Consider the following 25,349-nt stretch of genomic DNA (forward strand, 5'->3'; position numbering starts at 1 on the left):
AGAAACCAAAACCCAGACAAAGTTGTAAAAATTAAAAACAAAAGAGTCCCTTTTTGCTTTTTTTTTTAATAGGAAGCAGCCTCTTTGAAATTCCTAATGTCCTTTTTCTTCAACAAAGCTTGTAAGAGGTAAGAGTCAGAAGACTATCTCTAATTCTGGACAGAAGCGACATGTTCTAAAAGCAACAAAACTTACATGACAACTAAATGCAATGCATGATCTTGTGTTTGGGGAAAAAGTCACTATAAAGAACACTGCTGGGACAATCAGAAACATTTTAATATGGACTGTAAATTAGATAATGCTATTGTACCAAAGTTTCACTTCTTGAATTTGATCATTGTACCATGACTAGGTAAGAGAATGTCTGTTTCTAGGACATGTATGCTATCATTTAGAAGAAAGGTTCAAGATGTCTGCAACCTAACTCTCAAATTGTTGCGCAAAAATAAAACAATACTATCACGTCAAGAGTGGTAAAGAGAATGTAGCAAAATGTTAACAACTGGCAAATCGAATCTAGATAAAGGGTATGTTACAGTTCACTGACTTATTCTTGCAACTATTATTTAATTTTTTCAAAACACAATTTCTTTTTAGAAAAAGAGCTCTAATTCATAAGAAGGGTGCCACTGTATGTATAAAAGTGACTTGGGACTCCTGAATTTGCCAAGGGTTACCTAATTAAACACAACCTGCTACCGGCTAGGTGGTCTTCTTTGCCCATAATACAACATTCAAACCTGTTTGGAGAACATTTTTTGGCCCTAATACACCTCTGACTTTAGGAATGAGATTGCATCTTATGTAAATACAAAACAACAACAACAACAACAAATTAACTTTTCTCCATTTTTAACTTTAACTGATCAAGTATATTCTCAAAAGTCCAACTTCCTCATCTTTCTATTAATAAAACTATCCAACAAATATCTTAATAAATGGGAGGTATTATGGTCAATTCAGAAAATGGCAAATGTGCCTTGATATAAAGATTACTGAGAAAATATTAAGCTATATGCTTAGTTTTCTGAATTTTATAAACTTTAAAAAAAGTGTCTGAGTATCATTTATTTCATTAACAAATAGCAATATCTAAAATATATTTCTGTTACTCCAGTGTTTATTCGGTAATAGTCTGCTTCTTAAATTTCTTCTTAAAATAAAATCTATGTAAACTTCAATTAGAATTAAACATTCTGAGGGTTAATTTTTACTTTAGAAATACAAAAGACTTTTTTGATAGAATTACTAATTAAATGGCCAGAGAGCATACGAACCAATGTTTATCAGCAATCTGATTCGTTTCACTCGTTTGGTAATTTGACAATTTCACTCACTTATCTGAAAGAAGGTTTTCCCAGTCAAATGGAAACTTTACTTGACATTTTGAGGAATAACACTGCAAACCTTTTCTAAAATTAAAAGTAAAGCTATATCTTTTACAAAAATAGGAAATATTTCTTTGGAGTTTGTTTATTGAAAATTTGAAGCAGGACGTGAAAAATAAAGATTTTTTTACACAATTTCATTAAGTTCCATACTTTAAGGACTGAAATATAGTATAAAACTATTTCTGCTATATCTATATACCAACACATCATACTTTCTTTCCAATTATTTTTTAAAAGGAGTAGCAATTTCCTTTTAAATAGTTACAAAGAACTGTAAAACTCTTATTTAACTCTAGAAAGAATAAAATTCTTTCTTCACACAAATGAAGATACATACTATAGTTGCAAATCTACACTCAGTTGCTTTAATATTAACATACATACAATGGTACTACCTTCACCAACTTTTTCATTTGGGCATCACAAAGATGAGTCTTCTGATGTTCTATAAACAATACATTTATATAAAAGTCAGAAGTTTAGCGAAAATTCAGCCTACACAGTAATAAATGAATATGGAATGGAAATCAAAGTTCTTAAGTAGGACAGAAGGCTGGGTGTGGTGGCTCATGCCTGTAATCCCAACACTTTGGGAGGCCGAGGCGGGTGGATCACGAGGTCAGGAAATCGAGATCATCCTGGCTAACACAGTGAAACCTCGTCGCTACTAAAAATACAAAAAAAATTAGCCGGGTGTGGTGGCGGGCGCCTGTAGTCCCAGCTACTCAGGAAGCTGAGGCAGGAGAATGGCCTGAACCCGGGAGGCGGAGCTTACAGTAAGCAGAGATCCCGCCACTGCACTCCAGGCTGGGCAACAGAGCGAGACTATCTTAAAAAAAAAAAAGAAAAAAAGGACAGAAAAGTCCCAATGTCTCTTAAGCAGCAAGAGCACCTTCCCAATTTAGTTTCAAGATGAGCACCATCCTCCATTTATCCTTGTATTTCCAGGGCCCTGAAGATCAAAGAAAAAATAATATTAATCACTTAATTTTCTATTGTCTTCATGTAAATGATTTTAAAACTCTATGTTTAAAAAACCACATAAATTATCAAGGTCAAACGATAGATTAGAATGTAAAATACACAAAGTTTAAGATTAGTAACATTCCTTTTTGCTAGGTGTAATGTTAGATCATAATAAAAGAGAAATTCATACATGAATACAAAAAAATTGTTAAGCAGTGAAGATTAAACAAAAATTTTTACCTGCTTATAGTTCACATTTCTTTTGCATAATCTCCATCAGATTTCTAATTTTTTTTTTTTTTTTTTTTTTTAAAGATAGGGTCTCACTCTGTTGCCCAGGCTGGAATACAGTGGTGCAATCATAGCTCATTGCAGCCTTGAACTTCTGGGCTCAAGGGATCCTCCAATCTGTGTCCAGAGTAGCTGGGATTACAGGCATGTGCCACCATGCTCAGCTAATTTTTAAATTTTTTGTAGAGACAGGGTCTCATTAGATTGCCCAGGCTGGTCTTGAACTGCTGGCCTCAAGAGATCCTCTCACCTCAGCCTCCCAAAGCGCTGGCATGGGCCACTGTGCTCAGCAAAACTGCTAATTCTTAATTCTCAGTATTTATGAATAAATATTGCTAAATTCTTTTAAAAAATACATCCTTAAGAAATGTAAATATATAAAGTAAAAAATACACTTTTACAGCTTTGGAAAACTGCAGTTCCTTAAAAAGTTAAACATATTCCTCACAATTCTACTTCTAGGTATATACCCATGAGAAATAAAAACAAATGTCTACACAAAAACTTGTACACAAATGTACACAGAGCATTACTCACAACAGCTGAAAAGTAAAAACAAGCCAAATGTCCATCAACTGATGAACAGATAAACAAAATGGTAGATTCACACAATGAATATTATCTGGCCATGAAAAAGAATGCAGTACTGATACATGGCTACATGGATCAATCTTGAAAATAGTAGGCTAAGTGAAAGAACCCAGACATAAGAAGTCACATGTCACATGATTCCATTTACATAAAATGTTCAAAATAGACAAAGTAGATTAGTGGTTGTCAAGGGCTAAGGGGAAGAGGAAATACAGGGGGTTGGAGGAATGAGGAGTGGCCTACAGTGTGTATGAGCTTTATTTTGAGGGTGATGAAAATGTTCTGGAATTTTTAGTGGTGACAGTTGCGCAAACTTGTGAATATACTTAAAAACTACTGAATTCTTTACTTTAAAAAGGTGAATTTTACTTCCCATAATGTTATGTGGTAATATTTTATCTCAATAAAATTTTTAAGAAGTTTTCTCCTACCCTAGACACCCAATCTCATTCCTCAAAGACAAACACTGTTTATAATTTATTTATATTCTTTCAAAGATTGTTAGGCATATAATTAGCATATAAATACATTGCATTTGGGGTGTTTCTAGTCTACAGTTTTTTCAAACAATGCCACATCCAATATCTTTGGTTACAAAATTTCAGTTAGATAGGAGGAATACATTTAAGAGATCTAATGTACAACATGGTGACTGTCGTTAATAACAAAACTATGTATGGGGGAATGTGGTATCTTTGGACAATATAACTTGTGCCAGGCAAAAAGCAAAAAAAGACAAAATTTGGCCATTATATTGGCCCCAAATTCTACAGGCTCCATCTGAATATTTTGGTAGGTTTTCTCACTATAAAATATGGTAAATATGGGTACACAAAGGTCTGTGTATGCTGGTAGGAGTGGTAGAAGAAAATTTGGGCATGTTTAGTATATAATATTCTGTGCCTTTTTAATTATGCTTGAAAGATTTCCCCAAAAGAATCTGTTTTAAGTGGTAGAAATGCCTACCAGTGTTTGCATGTAAGATCCTTATCCAGCCGCTTGTTTGGAGCCTGCTGCAGGGGGTACAAGGCTATCCAGCTGTTGGCGATGTCCTGTATTAATCAACCATTCATAAAACTTGTTCTCTACCAGTACCTGGAACTGCTTCCTTTGATCCCTACAATTGAAATTGAGAGTAAAAAGAATGTAAGAACATGAATTCATATAAATTGTACTCTAAGCAATTATACAATACTTTAATAGGATAACGTTAAATGATTATTTCTTGTTATCCTCTTGTTCTCACTGTTCAGAGTACACTGGACACCCCCACCCCACAAAGGATTGATCAGATACAATGTCCTCTTTCTAAACACTTATTCATTGTCAGATATTTACCAAGGACCAAGTGAACACAGGGTAGTGTTCTGACTGATGGGGATAAATGTATAAAGAGAAGAGACAAGGCCCCTGTCAAAGCAGGATGACACTTCACGACTCCAGAGGGCACCATTCACATTGTGATCTATGTAATCCATGCTCCTGAGGACTGTATATTCTAGCAGGAAAGATAGGTAAAAATAAAATAAATAGGCCAGGCATGGTGACTCACGCCCATAATCCCAGCACTTTGGAAGGCCAATGTGGGCGGATCGCTTGAGGCCAGGAGTTCGAGACCAGCCTGGCTAACATGGTGAAACCCTGCCTCTACAAAAAATATAAAAATTAGCCAAGCATGGTAGCATGTGTCTGTAAGTCCCAGCTACTCGGGAGGCTGAGGGCAGGAAAATCACTTGAACCCAAGAGGTGGAGGTTGCAGTAAGCTAAGATCACACCACTGCACTCCAGCCTGGGCAACAGAGTGAGACGCTGTCTCAAAATCAATACAAGACAAGACAATACAATACAATACAATTAAAACATAATATAAAGTTAAGTAGTTCTAGGTGCCATGGAGAAAAATAGAGCAGGGTGAAGGAATAGCAAGTTCTGAAAATGTTATTTCAGAGAAAGAATGGACAGAGATGGCCTCCCTAAGATAACATTTGAGCTTAGGTCTAAATGAAATGATGGAGTAAGCAGAATGAGTATTTGAAGAGGAATATACCAAGCAGAAGAGACCAAAAAAAGTACAAAGGTTCTAAAGTGAGCATATTTCACATGTTCATGATAAGAAAGAGAAGAGAAGCTCCTGACAGCCAGGAGCTAGCTTAGTACTGTCAGCTGGGCCTTGGTGTAGGATCTGGACTTGCTATTGTATTCTTTTGTTGAACACAAACAATACCTCAAACCACCAACATTAGACAAAGCCACCCTGGGATGATGATAAACCAAAGAAAGAACAAGATCACTCCGTCATCGTATCTCAGTTCAGAAACCCCAAAAAAATGTTGTGACCCAAACCATAAAACACCAAAACACCAAACACTTCTTTCCTGGAGGAGTGGCTGCTACTTCTTTACAATTACAGTTTTAGCTCTTCCTTCCTTCCTCTTGCCTTAGATATAAAAATTATTAAACTGCCAAATCACAGATTACTCTCACTTCCAGATAGTCCTGCTTCCTAGAACTCTCCCCCAAATCACTAATACAAGCCAAAATCCAACAACAAGTTCCTTTTAACACCTATTTACTGAGTTGAAACACAGTTTTCCATGTTCCCCGACCTTTTACTGAGAAGAAACACACTTCTCTCCCCCCTTGCCATGAGTCAACACAATCCACCTTTGTTCTATAGATGTGTTCCTGGTGGTCTTTGGTCAGAGGGCAGTGATTAAGTGATAGAAAGATGACTGCTGTATGCTGAGAAGGAGTAATGAGGAAAAGAATGACAGAAATTGAGGACAAGAGAGCCTGGTAAGTATGGTAAAGGCGTAAGTATGGTAAAGGCGTTGGATTTTAAGTATGAGGGGAGGCCATTAGAGGGGTCGGAGCAGGGAAATGACATGATCTAATCACTGTTAAAAGGATCACACTGGCAATTTGTTTCTAACTGATTTCTGTCTTCCTATATTCCCCAAGTTAAACTGACTACTTTCATTGTTTCTGGTATCACTGTGGATCTCACCACTTGAAAACACTATGATTCAGAGTCAGCATTTATTAAGTGCTTACATCCCACACTCTGCACATGTATATGTATAAGCTTTTCACATGTAAGAGAATCTAAGCATTTAATCATTTTTTGGCCTTTTGGCTGAGATCAAGTGTAGAGAATCTAACCATTTAAATATTAGAACCATTCAAACAACAGAATTGCTTTAAAAGAATGTTTTTTCAAGATCATCCATTTTTACAACACATTATTATAATGTTATTATTGTACAGTATGATATGGTATGACAATATTTGAAAGAAAACGATGAAGACACTAGAGGCATTTAAGAACCTCTGATTACTGAGAAGCCAGAACAGAGAAAAAAAGAACCTCTGGAACCAGGCTGACTAGGTGTGAACCCTGGCTCCTGTGTGACTTTGTGTAAAGTATTAAATTCCTCAGTTCTTCGGTTTCCACACCTGTAATAAGGCGTTATTATGAAGAATAAATGAGTTAGTACATAGAAGGTGACTAGAATGGTATTGGATTATGTGGCATACTCTATGTATGATTTTTAAAATTCATATTTTAAAAGTCTTATATTTGCCAACTAAACTTTAGCTTCTTAAGAAAAGGGAGTCTAATACTGGATATTTACCCCCGCCCATCCCCAATCTAACAGTATTTGAAATACTAATTTGAAATCCAAACCGCAATTTAAAAACACACTTTTTTTTTTTTGAGACTGAGTTTCACTCTTGTTGCCCAGGCTGGAGTGCAATGGCGCGATCTCGGCTCATTGCAACATCTACCTCCTGGGTTCAAGCAATTCTCCTGCTTCAGCCTCCCGATTAGCTGGGATTACAGGCACATGCCACCACACCCAGCTAATTTTTGTATTTTCAGTAGAGACAGGGCTTCACCATGTTGGCCAGGCTGGTTTCAAACTCCTGATCTCAGGTGATCCACTCACCTCGGCCTCCCAAAGTGTGCTGGCATTATAAGCGTGAGCCACCGCGCCCAGGCTTACATTTTTTTATTACTTTAACACAGCTGTAAAAATGTGCAGACTAATTTGTTTCTCCATGGAGTTTCACAAAAAACACAAACTGTTACTTGTAAAAAATACTCACTTTGTCAAATGAGCCTCCTTCACAGTTTTCTGCCAGATCTGTATCTTCTGTTCTCTTTGACCCAGTGCTTTCTGATATACAGATGGAAGACCCCCAGGTATCTCTGTTGTGTCCCCTTCCATTTCAAAGGGAATAATAAATACATAGAATTCACAAGGTGGTAAAAGTCGGAAGACACTTGTGTCGCTGTTCTCTCTGCACACAACCATTGGATTATCCCAATAGTTAGGCACTGTAGCAAGGCCAGTCCTGGCCATATGGTCCTCTAGCATTGGGTAATGGGTATGAAAAGGGGCAAAAGTTACTGTTTGGTTCCCAGAGAGAATAAGTGGGCGCGTAGGCGTCAGAATGTGAAAGACGCAAGCTGTGGTAGAAGAGATGGACAAACGATGGCAAACAGCAATGACTTTAACATTGTCACAACTGTGGAGGTGAAGTGTAGTCCCTACAGGGCCCAAGACAAAGATGCTATTCCTGCACTTCTCAATTGTCACAGATCTGAAAAAAAGGAAAAAATGAGGTAAATTCCTCTGAATGACAATAAGATTTTAAAAAATTGACTAAAATATTATTCTCTGATGGCAAAAAAAGAATCAGTTACAGTCCAAAGAAAACGTCAGAACATCAGAACACCATGAAAACTGTGCTTACCGTAAGGGGGAGAGCAGATATATAAAAGATTCGTTGCAACGATGAATCTTTACATGTGCCCCCACCAGAGTATCTGAGCTTTTAGCCAGTGTCTGCTTGTAAACCTGGCTCATCACCACCAGTCGGTGCATCCTAGGGGCCACATGAGTATTACAAGCAATCTTAGCTCTTTTGGTCGTCCCTTCAACTATTTAAGAAAACATAAATTTGAGACAGTTTCAAATCAAAGAAAAACAAACATATGAGGTTATATATGTCTACATGTATACGTGTCTCAAGTTAGATACCACATGTAGGGACAAAAATGTTAGATCTTGGCTTTGGATAGAGGTATTTGCTATACTATTCTCTATTCTTTTCTGTATGTTTGGAATTTTCATTTTTGTTATAAAAAAATTTAAAACCTATAATGCGTTTAAGATTGCCTATAGTCTAAGATACTTTTTCGTGTCTACCCTTTAAGTAATGTGCCTAAAGTCATATGGCTAGTAAGTGGCAGCACTGTCCTAACTCAAATATCTTCTCCTCCAAGATGCTTTACTTTATCATCCCAAACATAATTCACCTCTCTAAATCACCATAATATTAATTCTGTACCCTTCCTCACTTGCCACGTTATCCCATGAATCCTATTTGAGTTCATGCCTTTTTTTTTCTTCTTTTTTGTGAGATGGAGTCTCACTCTGTTACCCAGGCTGGAGTGCAGTAGTGCAATCTCCACTCACTGTAACCCCCACCTCCTAGGTTCAAGAGATTCTCCTGCCTCAGCGTCCTGAGGAGCTGAGATTACAAGTGCACACCACTATACCTGGCTAATTTTTGTATTTTTAGTAGAGCCGAGGTTTCTCCACGTTGGCCAGGCTGGTCTCGAACTCCTGACCTCACGTGATCCGCCCACCTCGGCCTCCCAAATTCTGGGTTACAGGTGTGAGCCACCGTGCCCAGCCTGAGTTCATGTCTTTACTCTAAGATCGTTAACTACCTGAGAGCACATCTTCCTATCACATACAATGTGTTGCACAAACTGACACTCGAAAAATATGTGCAGGTTCCCCTCCTAACACAGTCACACCATTACATGACTGCCTTCTCAGACTGTACTTCCTGGCAAGCCAGTGGGACACCCTTGTAAACAATACTGGTGAAATGTTGAGAGGTCACATGAGTGTACTATTATTCTTCTTTTAAAACATTTCTTGTTCATTTTTATTACATACGCTTACTTTTATTACATATGTACCAGGTACATAATATACGGTTATTTAGAAAAATAATAGTTAAAGAAGATAAAAATAATTTGTAATCCTACCATCACTTTTAATATTTTAGTATAATCCTTGAGAGAAAAAGTCATGCAGAAGAGACAGATGTTCCTTTTTCTCTTTTATAGGAGCAGTATTGTTTAGGTCTTCTAGAGAAGACATGTGATCACTAACATATTAGAAAACACTACGTTCCTTAACTTGTCATTCAATTTAATGTGGATTAAAATGTTAAAAAAAATACCTTGATGAGCCCAAGCCAATTTCTTTCCAGACTTGAGGCAAGCTGATGTACCAAATGGATTCCCAGTCAAACAGGACCTCAACCAGGTTTCCAGTTTGTAGAAAGAGAAAGTCTTAGAGATCTTTGAGAAGCCACTATCTGCATGCAGTGGTTGCCACAGTGCAAGTTCATGAAGTGGATAGACCTTCCTGGCTCTACTTATTGTACCTTCAATAAGGAAGCTGAGCGCCACAACAGCTTCTCGAGACACTAGACTACTATGGGTTGAATGAAATGATGCAGTGAGTTGTTCTGGATCTAAAAGCAGCTCGAGGAGATCAGACAGATGATCATAGACAAAAGCTTGGTGACTGTAATCATTCCAGTTCTAAAAAAAAAAAAAAGTTAAAAGAAAGCACTCTTAAAGAATAAAGAGATTCTACAAGATCTAAAATTTCTATATTTTAATTATTTTGTATTTATACTCTGCCTCATCTCCCAAAAGGAATTAGGTAGTTATATAAACCTCATAAAGTTTTTTTTGTGTGTATGTGATAAGTATAAATAGATTCTCTCTCTACCTTAACTAACTAAAAAATAATACTAATAAATAACCCTTCGTGTGTGCCAGGCATTAAGTGCTAAACATACTTTAACATATTTAAACCTAACAATAATCTTAAAACAGATGCCATTATGATGCCCACTTTAGAGATGAGGAAATGAATTTACAAAGAAGAAACCTGCCCAAGATCACAGAGCTAGTAAATACTTTAAAAATTTTAGATCAAACATAAAAATAACTATCATGGACATTCAATGAAGCATTGGGTTTCTTAATTTGCCTTTTGCAATTACAGAAGGAATTTCAAATTCTACTGGGTGAAATGAGGCAACCAATCTTACTATGACAAGATTTAAGAAATTATAACTTTGGGAATAAGCTTTGAGTTGGCAGATGTCCCAGTGATTTGACCCATTCATCTGCCAGATGATTTTTACCCCTCTTATTTGGCATGAACAATGTTAAGTGATGAATATTCAAATTAAATAAGACATAGTTTTTCAGTCCTCACAGAACTTAAGAGTCTATGTAGTAAGAAGATAAATAAATTACCATAACCGTGAGATAAGACCTACAGCAGAGGCCTGTAAAGATGTTCTATAAGCATGAAAGAAACAACTAACTCCATCTGGGGAAAAATAAATCGTATCTGAGTGCTATTTGAATAGATTCTTGATTGATGTTGGTAGTTAGGCAAACAGATACGACAAAAAGCATTCTAGGCATGGAAAACATAATCAAGGGCCCACAGGAGAAAAAGTACCTGCTATGTTAGAGAACTGCAAGTTCTGGGTGGGGTACAGGAAGCATTCTGGGAAGTGGCAGCTGAAGTTAAAATGGTAGGCAGGGACCAATCATGAAAGGCCTTTTATGAAATACTAAAACATCTGGACTTTATTTTGTATGCCAGGGACTTTCAAACTATTTTCTAAATAGCTGTATTTTTTTTTTATTTTTAATAAATTTTCCTCGGGATGACAAATAAAACAGATAAAAGCAGAGTTAGTCTCAACCTATTCCTCCCTCTCACCCCATCCCCCTCCCCCAAAGTAGGCCCTGAGGTGGTTCCATGGAGTACAATATAAAACAACAATGACAATGAGGATTTGTTGATGGAGTTTAAACAGGAGATAAATATAATCCATCTGCATTTTGGAAAGTCCAGTGTGGTAGTAAGTGGACTGCTGACTAAAGCAGAGTGACCAGGCAGGACCTAATTCTAGAAATCAAGGCAAAAAAAAGTCATTTGATAAAAAAGCCTAGACAATAGGAAGAAAAGCAACAGAGTTAAAGTGTCTGAGGCAGAATCAGTAAGGCTTGACAATGAGGTATGAGTGGTGAGAGAGAACACGGGTGAGTTTTACTCACATAAGAAGTACAGGTTAACTCAAGTAAAGGGAGATTTTACTGTATGGACACTCAGTTGTCTCCCAAACTGAAGTAGAGGCAAACCTCATTAGAACGGGAACTGGAAAGCCATCTAGAACCTGCATGTCTGTTCCATTATCTTCTTTTTCTCTGATTATAAGTAACCTGTGCTTCTCTGATTACCTCAAAATTTCTTTTTCCTTTCTTTTTTTTTTTGAGATGTAGTTTCGCTCTTGTTGCCCAGGCTGGAGTGCAGTGGCGCGATCTCAGCTCGCCGCAACATCCACCTCCTGGGTTCAAGCGATTCTCCTGCCTCAGCCTCCCAAGTAGCTGGGATTACAGGCACGCGCCACCATGCCCAGTTAATTTTGTGTTTTTACTAGAGACGAGGTTTCTCCATGTTGGTCAGGCTGCTCTTGAACTCCCGACCTCAGGTGATCTGCCCGACTTGGTCTCAGAATTTCTAATCCCTTATAACTCTAGTTCATTCATGAGCATGATGGCTGTTCTAGTCCCAATGTCAAATGGGTTTTCAGTTCAAATACCTATCACCAATGTATAATTTCTTCCTGGGGGAACTGACTGGCCAAGGTCATCACTTTAAATCTGGCCAATTTCAAATGTATAGCAGTAAATGGGCTACTCAAGTGTCCATCACTGGTCCAATCAGTTATTGCAAGAGGTCATGCTGTAGTATAAACCAAAGTCACCATTTACTGGTGCTTAACAAGTCCCACGCTAATATATTACTGAAGTCTCATAGCCATTCAGAAATACGCATTATTATCCCCACTTAGAGAAGAGAAGCCAAGGCCTAGAGAAGTTAACTGACTTGCCTAAAATCATATGACTAAATGATATTAAATGATAGAGGCAGAACTGAATGGAGGCTACCTTGGCTCAAAACACATCTCCTAACAGTGCCCATTCTGCAGGAACTGCATGCGGAGAGAGAGGTAGTGACTGGCATCTCTAATACATCTGGGCTTGAACATTCTGAATTTAAGCTATAGCTTAAATTCAATAAAAAATATACAGAATATAAAGTGGTGAGTATAAAGCAAGAGCTCTGGGAAGCAGACAAACTTGGGAGTCACTGAGATATATGAAGTCATAGGAATATAAAGAATTATCTTGAATGAATAAGAGAAAATTGCCCCAGACAGAATAGCTGCTTGTAAGGGCAAGGGGAGAGAAATTTATGAAAGACAGTGAAAAGGGAAAGTTAGAAGCAAAACCAAGAGTAATAGCATCATGGAATATAAAGGAGGAGAGATTTATTAAAAAGGAGATTATAAAAGTTCCAAATAGCAAAGAGATATTTTTTCTTAGCTTTAGAACATTTTTAAAGAGCTTGTACATGGCATTAATACTGCGGTCTACATTTTACTTAAAGTTTTTCAAAATACTTAAACAAGAATAAGTAAAAATATTTTGGTTTTCTTTATAAAAACAGAAAGAAAAAAAGCAATAAGACAACCTCTAAAATTCACAATGTGAGGCAGTTAAATTTAGCTTCTGGGTTGTCACGTATGTAACTTGAACAACATGAGAAGATATTTTTATACTTAAACAACATGAGAAGATATTTTTATAAATTTTTTTCAGTAGATTTCAAAAGACTTTGCAAGCACTACATCTTCTTGATGATCCTTAGTCAAATAAGTTGATTCACATTCATTAACATTTTGAAAATGGGAATGCTAATTGAATATAGTGAATGACATGCCCAAAAATCAGGCAAGTGATTTTTCTGTCAGTGAAGGAACTGAAACCATTTCTCTATTTTGATTAAGACTGTACACACTTATTTTGTTTTATAATAAAAAAAAAGTGAAAAACAAAACAAGCCATCAAATCACTGACTTATGTAAGAAATCCCATCATAATTTTTAATGCAAGTGAACCATCTCCCTCACAAATTGTCCCTTTTAGAGAATGACATCAAGATATAAAGAGTACCTTATTATGACAATTAGATTTTTCAGTCAGGTCAGGAGACTGAGATCTGCTTCTGGGACTAGGCCACTCTTCACCAATCAAAGATGTCCTTAGGGAGACTTTGTTCAACTGTTGAATGTATAAGAAGAGCAGAAACTGTAGGGTGTCCACTGAAAGCTGTCCAAGAAGAAAATAAAAGACGAACAGACGTTTTAAAACATCAACCACTAGTCTAACAACTAAGTAGAGATAGTAAATTCACGAGTTGGCTGATCCTAAAAAAAACAAACTTAGAAACATTGCTAGTTTTGATATGTATGTCTCTGATACCCAGATGTAGGAGTTTCTCTTCTTTTTTTTTTTTTTTTTGAGACAGAGAGTTTTGCTCTTGTCGCCCAGGCTGGAGTGTAATGGTGCGATCTTAGCTCACTGCAACCTCCGCCTTCCTGGTTCAAGTGATTCTCCAGCCTCAGCCTCCTGAGTAGCTGGGATTACGGTGCCCACCACATCCAACTAATTTTTTGTATTTTTAGTAGAGATAGGGTTTCACCATGTTGGCCAGGCTGGTCTTGAACTCCTGACCCTCAGGTGATACACCCACCTCGGCCTCCCGAAGTACTGGGATTACAGGCATGAGCCACTGTGCCTGGCCAAGAGTTCCTAAAACTAATTAAGGTGGAATAACTTACCTTCACAGAAAGCTGTATAGCATCTATGGCTACAGAAATTATCTCCCAAAACTGATGAAAGGATGAAGTACATACATTTTTTAAGTACAATATTTCAGAAGTTTAACCTTACAGTTAAAAAAAAAAAAAAAAACCCAATCTTAGTAATTTGAATAAATAAGTAGATGAAGTAAGAAGAAAATTAAGTTAAGACATAGAGGTTTAACTTAAGATTCATAAACTTATCAAGAAAGTTTAGGGTACCAGTGCAATCCCTGAAATTGTATGTAATTCTTCGGTATATGTGCATTTTTTAAGGAAGTAGGCCTCAGGTTTTCACCAAATTCTTAAAGGGGTGTTTGACTTAAAGACAAAAACACTATTGGTTTGATAGATGTATAGTCATTTCTTATTCAAGGGAGGGTGTGGTTGAAGCTCACGATTTGAAGCTCCTGATTACCCTCATCTACCTACCCCCAAACAGGAGAGGCAAAAAAGTAAAGTAATACATCTGGGTCTACAGCTATATTCACCCTGATTCCCAACTTGGCTAAAAACACTATCATCTGAGAAACTTAAAAGTACAGATTCTCGGGATCACCCAGACCTATTTTATCAACTGTCAATGTGAAGCCCCATGAATTTGTATATTTTATAAAGTTTTACTTTCTTAATTGAACTCTTGAGATAATTGTAGACTGAGATACAGTTGTGAGAATTCACACAGAAAGATCCCATGTACGCTTTACCTGTCTTGCCAAACTATAGGACAGTATCACAATCAGGATATTGACACCGATACAGTCAAGATACAAGAACATTTCCATCAACAGAAGAATCTCTCATGTTGTCCTTCTACAGCCATACCCACTTCTCTGTCCCCCTCACCCCTTCCTTAGGCCCTTAGCAACCACTTACTTGTTCTCCATCTCTATAATTTTGTCATTTCAAGAATGTGAGGTAAATAGAATCATATAATATGTAGCCTTTTGGGATTGGCTTTTTTTCCGTAAGCATAATTCCCTGATTTTATATATACTTTCATTTTAAACAATTATTTGTTACATTATCATTGTTTCTCCATGGAGACTACAGGATCCTTGCCTTCTCCACATTTATACCCCTAGTAACTAGCAAAGCATCTGGTACATAAAAAGCACTAAAAAAATCTGGAACTTCCTGAAGGTTTTATTCATCTCTATACGCACAGCATCCACTACTATACCGAGTACATAGTAGATAATAAATATTTGATTAATGAATAAATGTACTGCCCTTTCCCTCTTCATTGCTTGACAAACTTCTTTTCAATTTCCAAAACGTTGTTTAGATATTACCCTATATGGCAGAGACTGCTAGATGCTTACTAAATACTTTTTATCTTCTTCCTGGGCATGCAATTAGATGGCATTTCCCATCTTCCCTTGCAGTTAGATATGGCACAAATGAATTACAGCAACTGAATGTGAATGAATTTATCTTTATCACTTTCAAGCCTAATCATAAAACTCCCAAAAGAAATGGAAGCAAAAGGACTCAGAGGCCCCAATGGGCATGGCTGTGGCAAACTGTATTATTATTTGCTATTGTTTACTTTCAAATTCTCTAAGAGGCTTATACAGCCCTACCCACGGCCATGGGATTTTCCTTATCTCCTGAAAGGTGGTTTACCTTCCCATCTTCATGGGAATAATGCCTCAGCCAATGGAATGAAAGCAGTCTTAGTTTATGTCAAATCTGAATAAAAGTTTTAAGAGGCATCATGAGTCCAGAAACAAACTCACACATATATAGTCAACTAATTTTCCACATAGGTGTCAAGAATACAAAATGGGGAATAGTCTCTTCAATAAATGATGCTGAGAAAACTGGATCTACACATGCAAAAGAATGAAATTGGGACCATAGCTTGTACCATATATAATCAACTCAAAATGGATGAAAGACTTAAATGTAAGAGGTGAAATGGTACAACTCCTAGAGAAAAACAAGGAAAAAGCTCCTTGACATTGGTCTTGGTAATGATTTTTTGGATATGACACCAAAAGCACAGGCAACCAATGCAAAAAAAAGTGAATTATATCAAACTAAAAAGCTTCTGCACAACTAAGGAAACAATCAACAGAAGAAAAGGTAAACCATGTATCTGGTAAGGAGTTAATATCTAAAATATATAATGAACCCCTACAGCTCAATAGCAAGAAAAACCAAATAACATAATTAAAAAATGGACTATGGACCTGAATAGACATTTCTCCAATGAAGACATACAAATGGCCAACAGGTAAATGAAAAGGTGCTCAACATCACTACTCATTAGGGAAATATAAAGCAAAACCACAATGAGATATCACCTCACACTTATTAACAAAAGATTAACAAGTATTACTAAGGATGTGAAGAAAAGGGAATCCTGGTACCCTGTTGGTGAGAATGTAAACTGGTATAGCCATTATAAAAAACTGCATAGAGGTTTCTCAAAAAATTAAAAATAGAACTACCATATGATCTAGCAATCCCACTTCTGGGTATTTATCCAAAGGAACTGAAATCAGGATCCTGGAAATACCTGCACTCCCATGTTCACTGCAGCATTATTGATAATGGCCAAGATATAGAAGCAGCCTAAATGTCCACAGATGGGTGACTAGAGAAAGAAAACTTGGCATGCATATATAATGGAGTACCATTTGGCCTCAAAAAAGAAAGAAATCATGTTGGGTACAGCGGCTTATGCCTGTAATCCCAACACTTTGGGAAGCTGAGGTGGGAGGACCACTTGAGGCCAGGAGTTCAAGACCAGCCTGGGCAACACAGTGAGATCCCGACATCTATGAAAAAAATACAAACATTTGCCTGGTGTGATGGCACACACCTGTAGTCCTAACTACTCAGGAGCCTGAGGTGGAAGGACTGCTTGTGCCCAGAAATTCCAGACTATAGTGAGCTATGATTACATCCCTATACTCTAGCTTGGGCAACAGAGTGAGATCCTGTCTCCTAAAAAAATAAAAGAGAGAAATCCTGCCATTTTCAACAACATGGATGGACCTGGAGGACATTATGCTAAGTAAAATAAGCCAGATACAGAAAGACAAAACTATATAATCTCACGTATATGTGGAATCTAAAATAGTCAAACTCATAAAAACAGAGAGAAGGGTGACTGACAAAGGCTAGGAGGAGGGGGAAATGGGGAGGTGATGGTCGAAGGCTACAAAGTTTCCATTATGCAAGAAAATTAAGTCCTGAAGATCTACTCTACAGCATACTGCCTAGAGATAACAATTATATGTTGTATACTTAAAATTCTCTAAGACAGTAGATCTTATATTAAGTGTTCTTAACAGGTACACAAAATAACAAGAATAAAAGAGGAGGGGGAAACTATGGGGGGTGATGGGTATGTCTGTGTCCTTGATGGTCACGATGGTTTCACAGCATATACTTATCCCCAAACTTATTGAGCTGTATACATAAAATAAGAATTTAAAAAGAGCCATCATGAGTTTCCTCCGTTCTGTTGTTCCTCCTTTCTGTTACAAGAACGAGAATGATCTACACAGAAGCTATTTCTTTAGCCTGTGTCCCTAAATGGGAAAACACAGAGCCTGGACAAATGCCATAGCAAAAATGAAACCCACATGTAAAATGGGCAAGAAATAAATCTTTTCCCCTGTAAGCCACTGGAATTTCACATTTGTTTGTTCTTAACAAATGAAAGTAGCTTTTAACAAAGCTGATTAATAGTGACTCCAAATGACAGAAACATGGAACCCTGGTCACTGCTTGGATGACAGCAGCCCAGAGATTTGTCCAGCCAGGAGCACCTGTGTTGGATTGCTGCCTGAATGAAAGCCACTGAAATACTGGGCTGTCTGTTACTATAATCAGCCTACTTGATTAACATACTTTCTCTGTGAAGTCTTTCCTGATTCACCAAAATAAATCAGTCTTTATTCAATTTATGTACTTTGCATGTTCTTTTATCATACATATCACACTATTAAATAGCATCTCTTTTTTAATACCAGCTTCCTCTACTAGTCCATAAGCTCCATGAGGGCTGAGATGCTATTCTAACCATCTTTGAATCCTATCATGTAGCAGATGTTCATTTTAAAATAGTCAGGTGCTCTGACTGTAACATATCAGTTGTTTATAACACTCGTTCACCCCAAAATCTTTTTAAAGTCAGTAAAATCTTTCCCTTTTTCAATAACAGAGTTCCTGTAACATTACTGCTTTGGGAGTAGGTGAGTAAGGTCTGGTAAGTAAGGACTAATTCACTGAATACATGAAATGCTGCCAAACTGGAACTACTACAACTCAAATAATATCTTGCGATTACAATGGCCATTGGCCTAAAACCTAAAATTTTACAGCTAAAACAAAAATTAAGAATGGTTTATTGGGCCAGACATGGTGGCTCATGCCTGTAATCCCAACATTTTGGGAGGTTGAGGCAGGAAGACTGCTTGAAGCCAGGAGTTCAAGACCAGCCTGGGCAACAAAGTGAGACTGTCTCTATTTAAAAATGTAAAAATTATAATAATACACACACACACAAATTTTTTATTTAAAAAAGAATGGTTTCTTTCCAAAAGTAATTAAATATAACCACATATCAATCCATACCTGATTTCTCTGCTTTTCAACTTCCTCCTCAGACAGGCAGTTGGACAGAACCTCAGACCATTCCAGGCGCTCCTCAGGTGTCTTCACTGAAAGACTATCAAATATTTCGAAGTAAAGCCACGCCAGGTCCTTGGCCAACTGCAGCTTCCCACAAGCGATGTGCCTCCATGTTGACCAGTAGAGGCGCGGGTAAGCTCCTTCTGTGGCCCGGATTTGCACATAGGTGGATATCTTCCTGAGATAGTGAAGACTAAACTTGGATGGAGGGGGGACCTGCAAGGCACCCACTATAAAGGGTTCTGCTTTCACCCAGAGGAGAACGCTGGACTGATCCATATTATCTCTAAGGACATCTGGGTGAAAAGGCTTCTTTGCATACCTAGGAAATAAAGTTTCTTCATAAACTGATTTGAAACAAGTCTCATTTATGCATTTTTTTCTTGGAAGGTGACTCTCTCTCAACTGTGTTGCATGTATTACATCATCAGCTTAAAAGGCAGCTCTAGTTCATCAACCAAGAGCAGAACAGTTTTTTTAACCAGATCACATTATAATCTGAGAAAAAAAATTTGTGATAAAACAAAATTATCTTACTCAAATTGTTAGAACTCCTTGTTTCAGGAAGTGTGTGTAGATGCATGAAGTCTGAGTGAGATCCCAGGAAGAAAAGGAATGAGGGGAAAAAAGTCATCCTATCACAGGAAACCTTCTTCTACTCTGAGCGGGAACACTGGTCAAAATCAGGGAAATATATTTCACAAAGTTAAATCATTTACACAGAAGACAGTTGGTTAAAGATCTGGACATGTTAGCTGACCATATAAACTCAATATGAAGTGCTAACGTGAGGCAGCAGGCAAGAATGCTAATGTAAACACAGACTGCAAGAATAGATCAGGAGTTACAGCATCTTTATTCTCTGTAACAGTGAACCCACTCTGGCATATTCTACCCTGCTCAGTTCAGGTGTGATACTTTTAGATTTTGTTGTAACAATGATACATGATTTTTATGGAATGCTTATAAAATACAAAAACAGGGAATCATCCACAATCCCCCAAGTAAAGGGCAACTAATTAATATTTTATTGTATTTCCTTCTTCTCTTTTTCTTTTTTTTTTTTTTTTTTTTGAGATGGCATTTCCCTCTGTTGCTCAGGCTAGAGTGCAGTGGCATGATCTCAGCTCACTGCAACCTCCACCTCCCAGATTCAAGCGATTCTCCTGCCTCAGCCTCCCCAGTAGCTGGGACTACAGGTGCCCACCACCACGCCTGGCTAATTTTTGTACTTTTAGTAGAGATGGGTTTTCACCGTGTTGGCCAGGCTGGTCTCAAATTCCTGACCTCAAGTGATCCCTCACCTCAGCTTCCCCAAGTACTAGGATTACAGGAGTGAGCCACCATGCCCAGCCTCTTGTCTTTTTTCTACACATAAATTAGATGTTAGTTTTTGAATTTTCACAGTTGTGATGTTACATATACAATTCTGTACTATTTCAAAAGCTTTACAGTATTCTAAACAAATGTATCCCATTTTGTTCAACTGTTCTCCCATTTTTAGACACTTTACTAGGTTTCAGATTTTTCACAAAAACAACATAGGCAAAATACTGATCATTACTGAAGTGGGGCGATGGGCACATGGGGGGCTCATTGATTCTATTTTTGTGTATGTTAAAAAATTTCATTACTAAAGTTCAAATGTTGTCACCAGTGTAAATAATGCTATCACAACCATCTTTCTTCATATTTTCTGCATTACAAATTATTTCCTTGAGAAAATTTTCAGATGTACTTTTGTGAAATGGAGTAATTGACATTTCTAAAGCTTGTGAAATATATTCTCGTTGCTTCCAAATGATTTTATTAAATTGTACCATCCTTTGACTATGGTAGCCACTTCACTGTGCACTCCTCAACATTAGCAACATCATTTTTTAAAAATCTAAAAAATCATTTAAAAAATGAATTATATGAGTGATAAAAAATTTATTGTTATTATTATATTTTGCATTTGATTCTAAGAAAACTGTGCTTCTCTCTCTCTTTTTTTTTTTTTTTTTTTGAGATGGAGTCTTGCTCTGTTGCCCAGGCTAGAGTGCAATAGCTGGTCTCGCCTCATTGCAACCTCCACCTCCCAGGTTCAAACGATTCTCCTGCCTCAGCCTCCCAAGTAGCTGGGATTACAGGCTCCTGCCACCACACCAGGCTAATTTTTGCATTTTTTTAAATAGAGAAAGGGTTTCACCATGTTGGCCAGGCTGGTCTTGAACTCCCTGACCTCAGGTGATCCGCCTGCCTTGGCCTCCCAAAATGCTGGGATTACAGGCGTGAGCCACCGCACCCGGCCCGCCAACTGCTTCTCTCGAGAATCATCTGTTTAGAAAAATAACTGACATCAATCAAGTGCTTACTATGTACCAGGTAGCATGCTAATCATTTTGCATACTTCACCCCCTTTCACCCTCACAACTACCTGGAGATACAGTACTTAAGACTGTACACATTTTCGATGAAAAAAATGAGGCTTAGCGAAATTAAGAGATTTCCGTAAGGACACCTACTTAGCTGGCACAGCCCTGGATTAGGATTCGGGTCGACTTGAGAACTGCATTACTACAAATGTACTCTAGGAATCCAGTTTTGGGAGAATCTCTTAAAAACGGGAGTGGATCCAGAAGAGAATTTCCAGAATAAAGAGCCTTAGACAGGACGCCAGGTGAAAGAATCAGAGAGTGTAAACTCAAAAGATGGGCGTGGAAGGGCAAAAGGCAGCTGTCTTCCAATGTGGAGAGACTGGCGTCGTTTTGAGTAAAACCAGACGATAAAAGTTAGGCGAGGAAGACCTCGGTTCTCTCCAAAACGTAAAGAGGCTGCTCTGTGAGGTACTGAGCCCCTGTCAACAGCCAGATCCCAGGAATGAGCCCTCCATTCTAACTCCGAGAGTCGAGAGGGCTCAACCCGTAAACAAACACAAACATGGGTTCTGACCCTGGCGGTGCGCTGGGGTTAAGGATTTTCAGGTCGGAAGATCGGTGTGGGTCTAAGGCAGTTGTACTGGGGCTTCGCTGCCACCCTGGACTTGATCCCGGGTGGGACTCTGCGTGGGCCGCCCCAGCGTCGCGACGAGACTTCAGGAACACAGACACCCACACTGACAGAGTCGGTAGCTGACCCGAGACGCGGCGAGCGCGAAGGCAGCCTCCTCGGCCCAAGCCTGCAGCCTGACTGACCCACACCTCCCTCCCCGGCGCCAGCCCGTGCGCGATTACCTGCTAAGGCAGGCGCCGCTCCGCCGCACTTCTCCGCGCGCCGCCGCAACCCGCGTCCGCTCGCTGGGCCCGCCCCTCCCGCGCGCCGCCGCCGCCGTGCCCACTGCGCAAGCGCGAGGCCCCGCACCACTGAGAACTGGCGGACCCCATTGCTAGAGCGGCAGATTGAGGTTTAAGCGCCTGAGAAAATCCGGGCTGGGACCGAGAGTCCGCGACGGTGGCACCAGGAGCCAGACACACCACTTTCTGGTGTTGCACCTTTCAACCCAGGGGGAGTAGGAAGCTTTCTGTTGCTCCACATAACTGTGGTCAGCCAATAGCTGCTGGTAAGATCAGCACGCTTTCATCAGAAATACTACTAATGGCAGTTTGCATTTATAGAGCGCTTACTATGGTCTCAGCACTGTGTAAAGCAACTTTATATTTCCTCAGTGTTCTCAAGAGCCCTTTAAGTACATTAGTTTTACTGATGAAGAAACTAGGGCGTAGAAAGGTGAAAGTAACAGAACCCTAAAGTCACACAAGAGATGGAGCCAAGATTCAAACCCAGGGCGTCTGAAGCGAGACTGGCACTCCCTACAGCCCCTCAGTGTCAACTCCTTATCTCTGTTAGCTTTTCCTCCGTGTTCCACTTTCATGAAGCTTTTTCAGATTGCCGGGCAGAAGCCATCACTCCTTTCTTTAAACTTCCATTTCAGGATTTCTGAAAGTTTCCTTCTTTTTTTAGTTCGTTTATGGCCTACTTAGGTACACACCTAAATATACAAAGGTAATTTAGACCATAAAATGCAATTTAGTTCCTCTTTTGTTTTTTAGTTCCTCCATTGTCCCTACTGGGTATCTTCCTGAAAGCAGGGGCTTCAAATTTACACAGACCTGGGTTAGGATCCAGGCTGCGCCACTTACTAGCTCAGTGACCTTGCTGTTATTTGTTGAGTACCACTGTGTGTCTGGCACAGTGGTAGATACTAGAATGACAGGAGTGAACAAAATAGACAAGGTCCTTGCTTTCTTGGAGTGTGTAACAGGGAGAATAGACAATACATATTAAGGAGTAAAATGAGATAATTTCAGATAGCGGTAAATGCTATGAAAATTGGGGGAGGGGGGTCAGGGAAGGCCACGTTGTAGTGCCAAATTTGAGCCGAGGCCTGAAGAATAAGAAGCCAGCCATGCAATGATCACCATCCAAGTAACTTTTACTCAAAAATACTTCAGCACCTACTCCATGCCAGGCACTGTTCTAAGGTGCTGTCTTATACAGCTGTGAACAGAACAATATAGATTCATGCTCTCATGAAACTGGCATTACAGTGTGTGCAGTCTAGGGACCAGGGATGAGAAAATAAAATAGGAGGCCGGGCGCGGTGGCTCATGCCTATAATCCCAGCAATTTGGGAGGCTGAGGCAGTTGGATCACTTGAGGTCAGGAGTTCAAGACCAGCCTGGCCAACATGGTTAAACCCAGTCTCTACTAAATATGCAAAAAAATTAGACGTACACGGTGGTGTGCGTCTGGAGTCCCAGCTACTCGGAAGGCTGAGGCAGGAGAATCGCTTGAACCCGGGAGGCGGAGGTTACAGTGAGCCGAGATTGCGCCACTGCACTCCAGCCTGGGCAACAGAGCAAGACTCTGTCTCAGGAAGAAAAAAAAAAAGAAAAAAGAAAACAGGGTGGTGTAAGAGTAAGAGCTCAGTAGGGGCTAATTTTGATTGATTGGTCAGGGAAGTCTTCTCTGAGGTGGTGACCTTTAAGCTGATACATGAGTTAAAGAAGGAATCACCCATGGTAAGACATGAGGGAGAGTACAGCGTTTCAGGCAAAGGGAACAGCTAACACAAAGGCCTTCGGCAGGAATGTGCTTGGTGTATACAAAAAAGAAAGGAAGCAAGTTTTGCTGGAACATGGTTAGGAGCATAATAGGTGAGAGGACAAAGCATAAACGGCTTTGTAAACTAGCATAGAGCTGGGATTTTATTCTAAGTGCAAATGAAGAGCCATTCCAGGCTTTTAAACAGGGGAGTGACATGATTTGACTTTTATTTTTTATGTATTTATTTTTTTTTGAAATGGAGTCTCACTCTGTCGCCCAGGATGGAGTGCAGTGGCAGGAACTCAGGTCATTGCAACCTCCACCTCCCAGGTTCAAGCAATTCTCCTGCCTCAGCCTCCCGAGTAGCTGGGATTACAGGCGCTCGCCACCACACCCTGCTAATTTTTGTAGTTTTAGTAGAGACGGGGTTTCACCATGTTGGCCAGGCTGGTCTCAAGCTCCTGACCTCAGGTGATCCGCCCATCTCGGCCTCCCAAAGTGCTGGGATTACAGGCGTGAGCCACCGCGCCCGGCCCTTAAAAAAAAAAAAAAAAAAAAAAAGGAGTGAGGGACAGGGATGAGCAACATATATGAAGGTATTAAGGAAGATATTAAGAGTGGAGACAAGGAGGCCAGTTAGGAGGCCCTGGCCAGGTGAGAGATACACTGTGATCCAGAGACCTAGTAATGGAGATGTAGTGAACAGATTCAAGTATAGTTCAGAGGTAAAGATTTGGATAGCTTATATATGAAAGGAGTAAAAACACCTAGAGCTTTGTCCTGATCAACTAGGTGTTGTGTAACTGTGATGAGCAAAATCGGGGGGGAAGACGGGGAATCAAAGACTTATGCTCGAACAGTAATAATGGTTTTTATTCATTGCCTGCTTACTATACGCCAGGCGATTTACAGATTTTTTTTCCCTGTTAAAATTCACAGAACTGCCAATAAGTGCTTTGCCTTAGTTTTGTTGATAAAGAAACTTAGGCTCAGACTTAGGAGGAGGGAAGGAGTAAGGAGTCTCACCACTGAGAAGCGGTGCAAGCCGAATCCGCACTTAAGTCGGTCAATCATCACTGTCGCCTTTCCGAGACTTATGGAGTTGCTTGGAGAACGTAAAATAAGAGTCCTAAGCAATGCGTCCGATGTACAGTTGAGGAATAACCGTCCCCGCTCATTCTGCCGCTGTTCCCTCATTCTGCTCCCGCATTCGGCGCGTAGCTGGGTATGAATGAAATTCCAAACTTGAAACACAGAGAAAACTTCTCTCCCACAATTGGTTGGTGCTGGGGAGGAGCCTCCTGATTGGTGGAAAGTTCGAGGAAGTGGGTGAGTCGAGGAGGATTTCGTGTACCTCAGGTGCCCTTACTCGGACCAGCCCCCTACCATTACGTAATTTTCTACGACTCGGGGTAGCTCGGGCAGAGCGGGTTCCTGCAGCGGCGCGACCCTCTGACGTCTCCTCTTCTAATTGGTCAAGATCTGCGACTGCAGTTCTGAAGCCTAACTGGCTACGCGTGCCGCCTCGGAGGTGAAGTGTACTGCGCTGATTGGCTTTCAGGCGCCGGCCGCGTGTGATGTCCCGGGCAACGATTG

At 39.4% G+C, this 25,349-nt stretch overlaps 1 protein-coding gene across 6 annotated transcripts; it reads right to left on the bottom strand.

Annotated features, from left to right (window-relative positions):
• Positions 1-1,460: 1,460 nt before the first annotated feature.
• Positions 1,461-25,212, bottom strand: TBCCD1 (TBCC domain containing 1). Of its 6 annotated transcripts, none has more exons than XM_077990282.1 (9): positions 21,941-22,011; positions 20,917-21,044; positions 18,669-19,047; positions 13,384-13,539; positions 9,510-9,876; positions 8,004-8,190; positions 7,353-7,850; positions 4,209-4,359; positions 1,461-2,346 (listed from the first exon to the last, which is right to left on the bottom strand). In XM_077990282.1, the coding sequence occupies exons 3-8, from the start codon at positions 19,002-19,004 to the stop codon at positions 4,230-4,232; spliced, it is 1,674 nt and encodes a 557-aa protein (XP_077846408.1). In that variant the 5' UTR covers positions 19,005-19,047; positions 20,917-21,044; positions 21,941-22,011; the 3' UTR covers positions 1,461-2,346; positions 4,209-4,229.
• Positions 25,213-25,349: the final 137 nt, after the last annotated feature.

Source organism: Macaca mulatta, chromosome 2 (assembly GCF_049350105.2).
Source record: "Macaca mulatta isolate MMU2019108-1 chromosome 2, T2T-MMU8v2.0, whole genome shotgun sequence".
Taxonomy (NCBI): Eukaryota; Metazoa; Chordata; class Mammalia; order Primates; family Cercopithecidae; genus Macaca; species Macaca mulatta.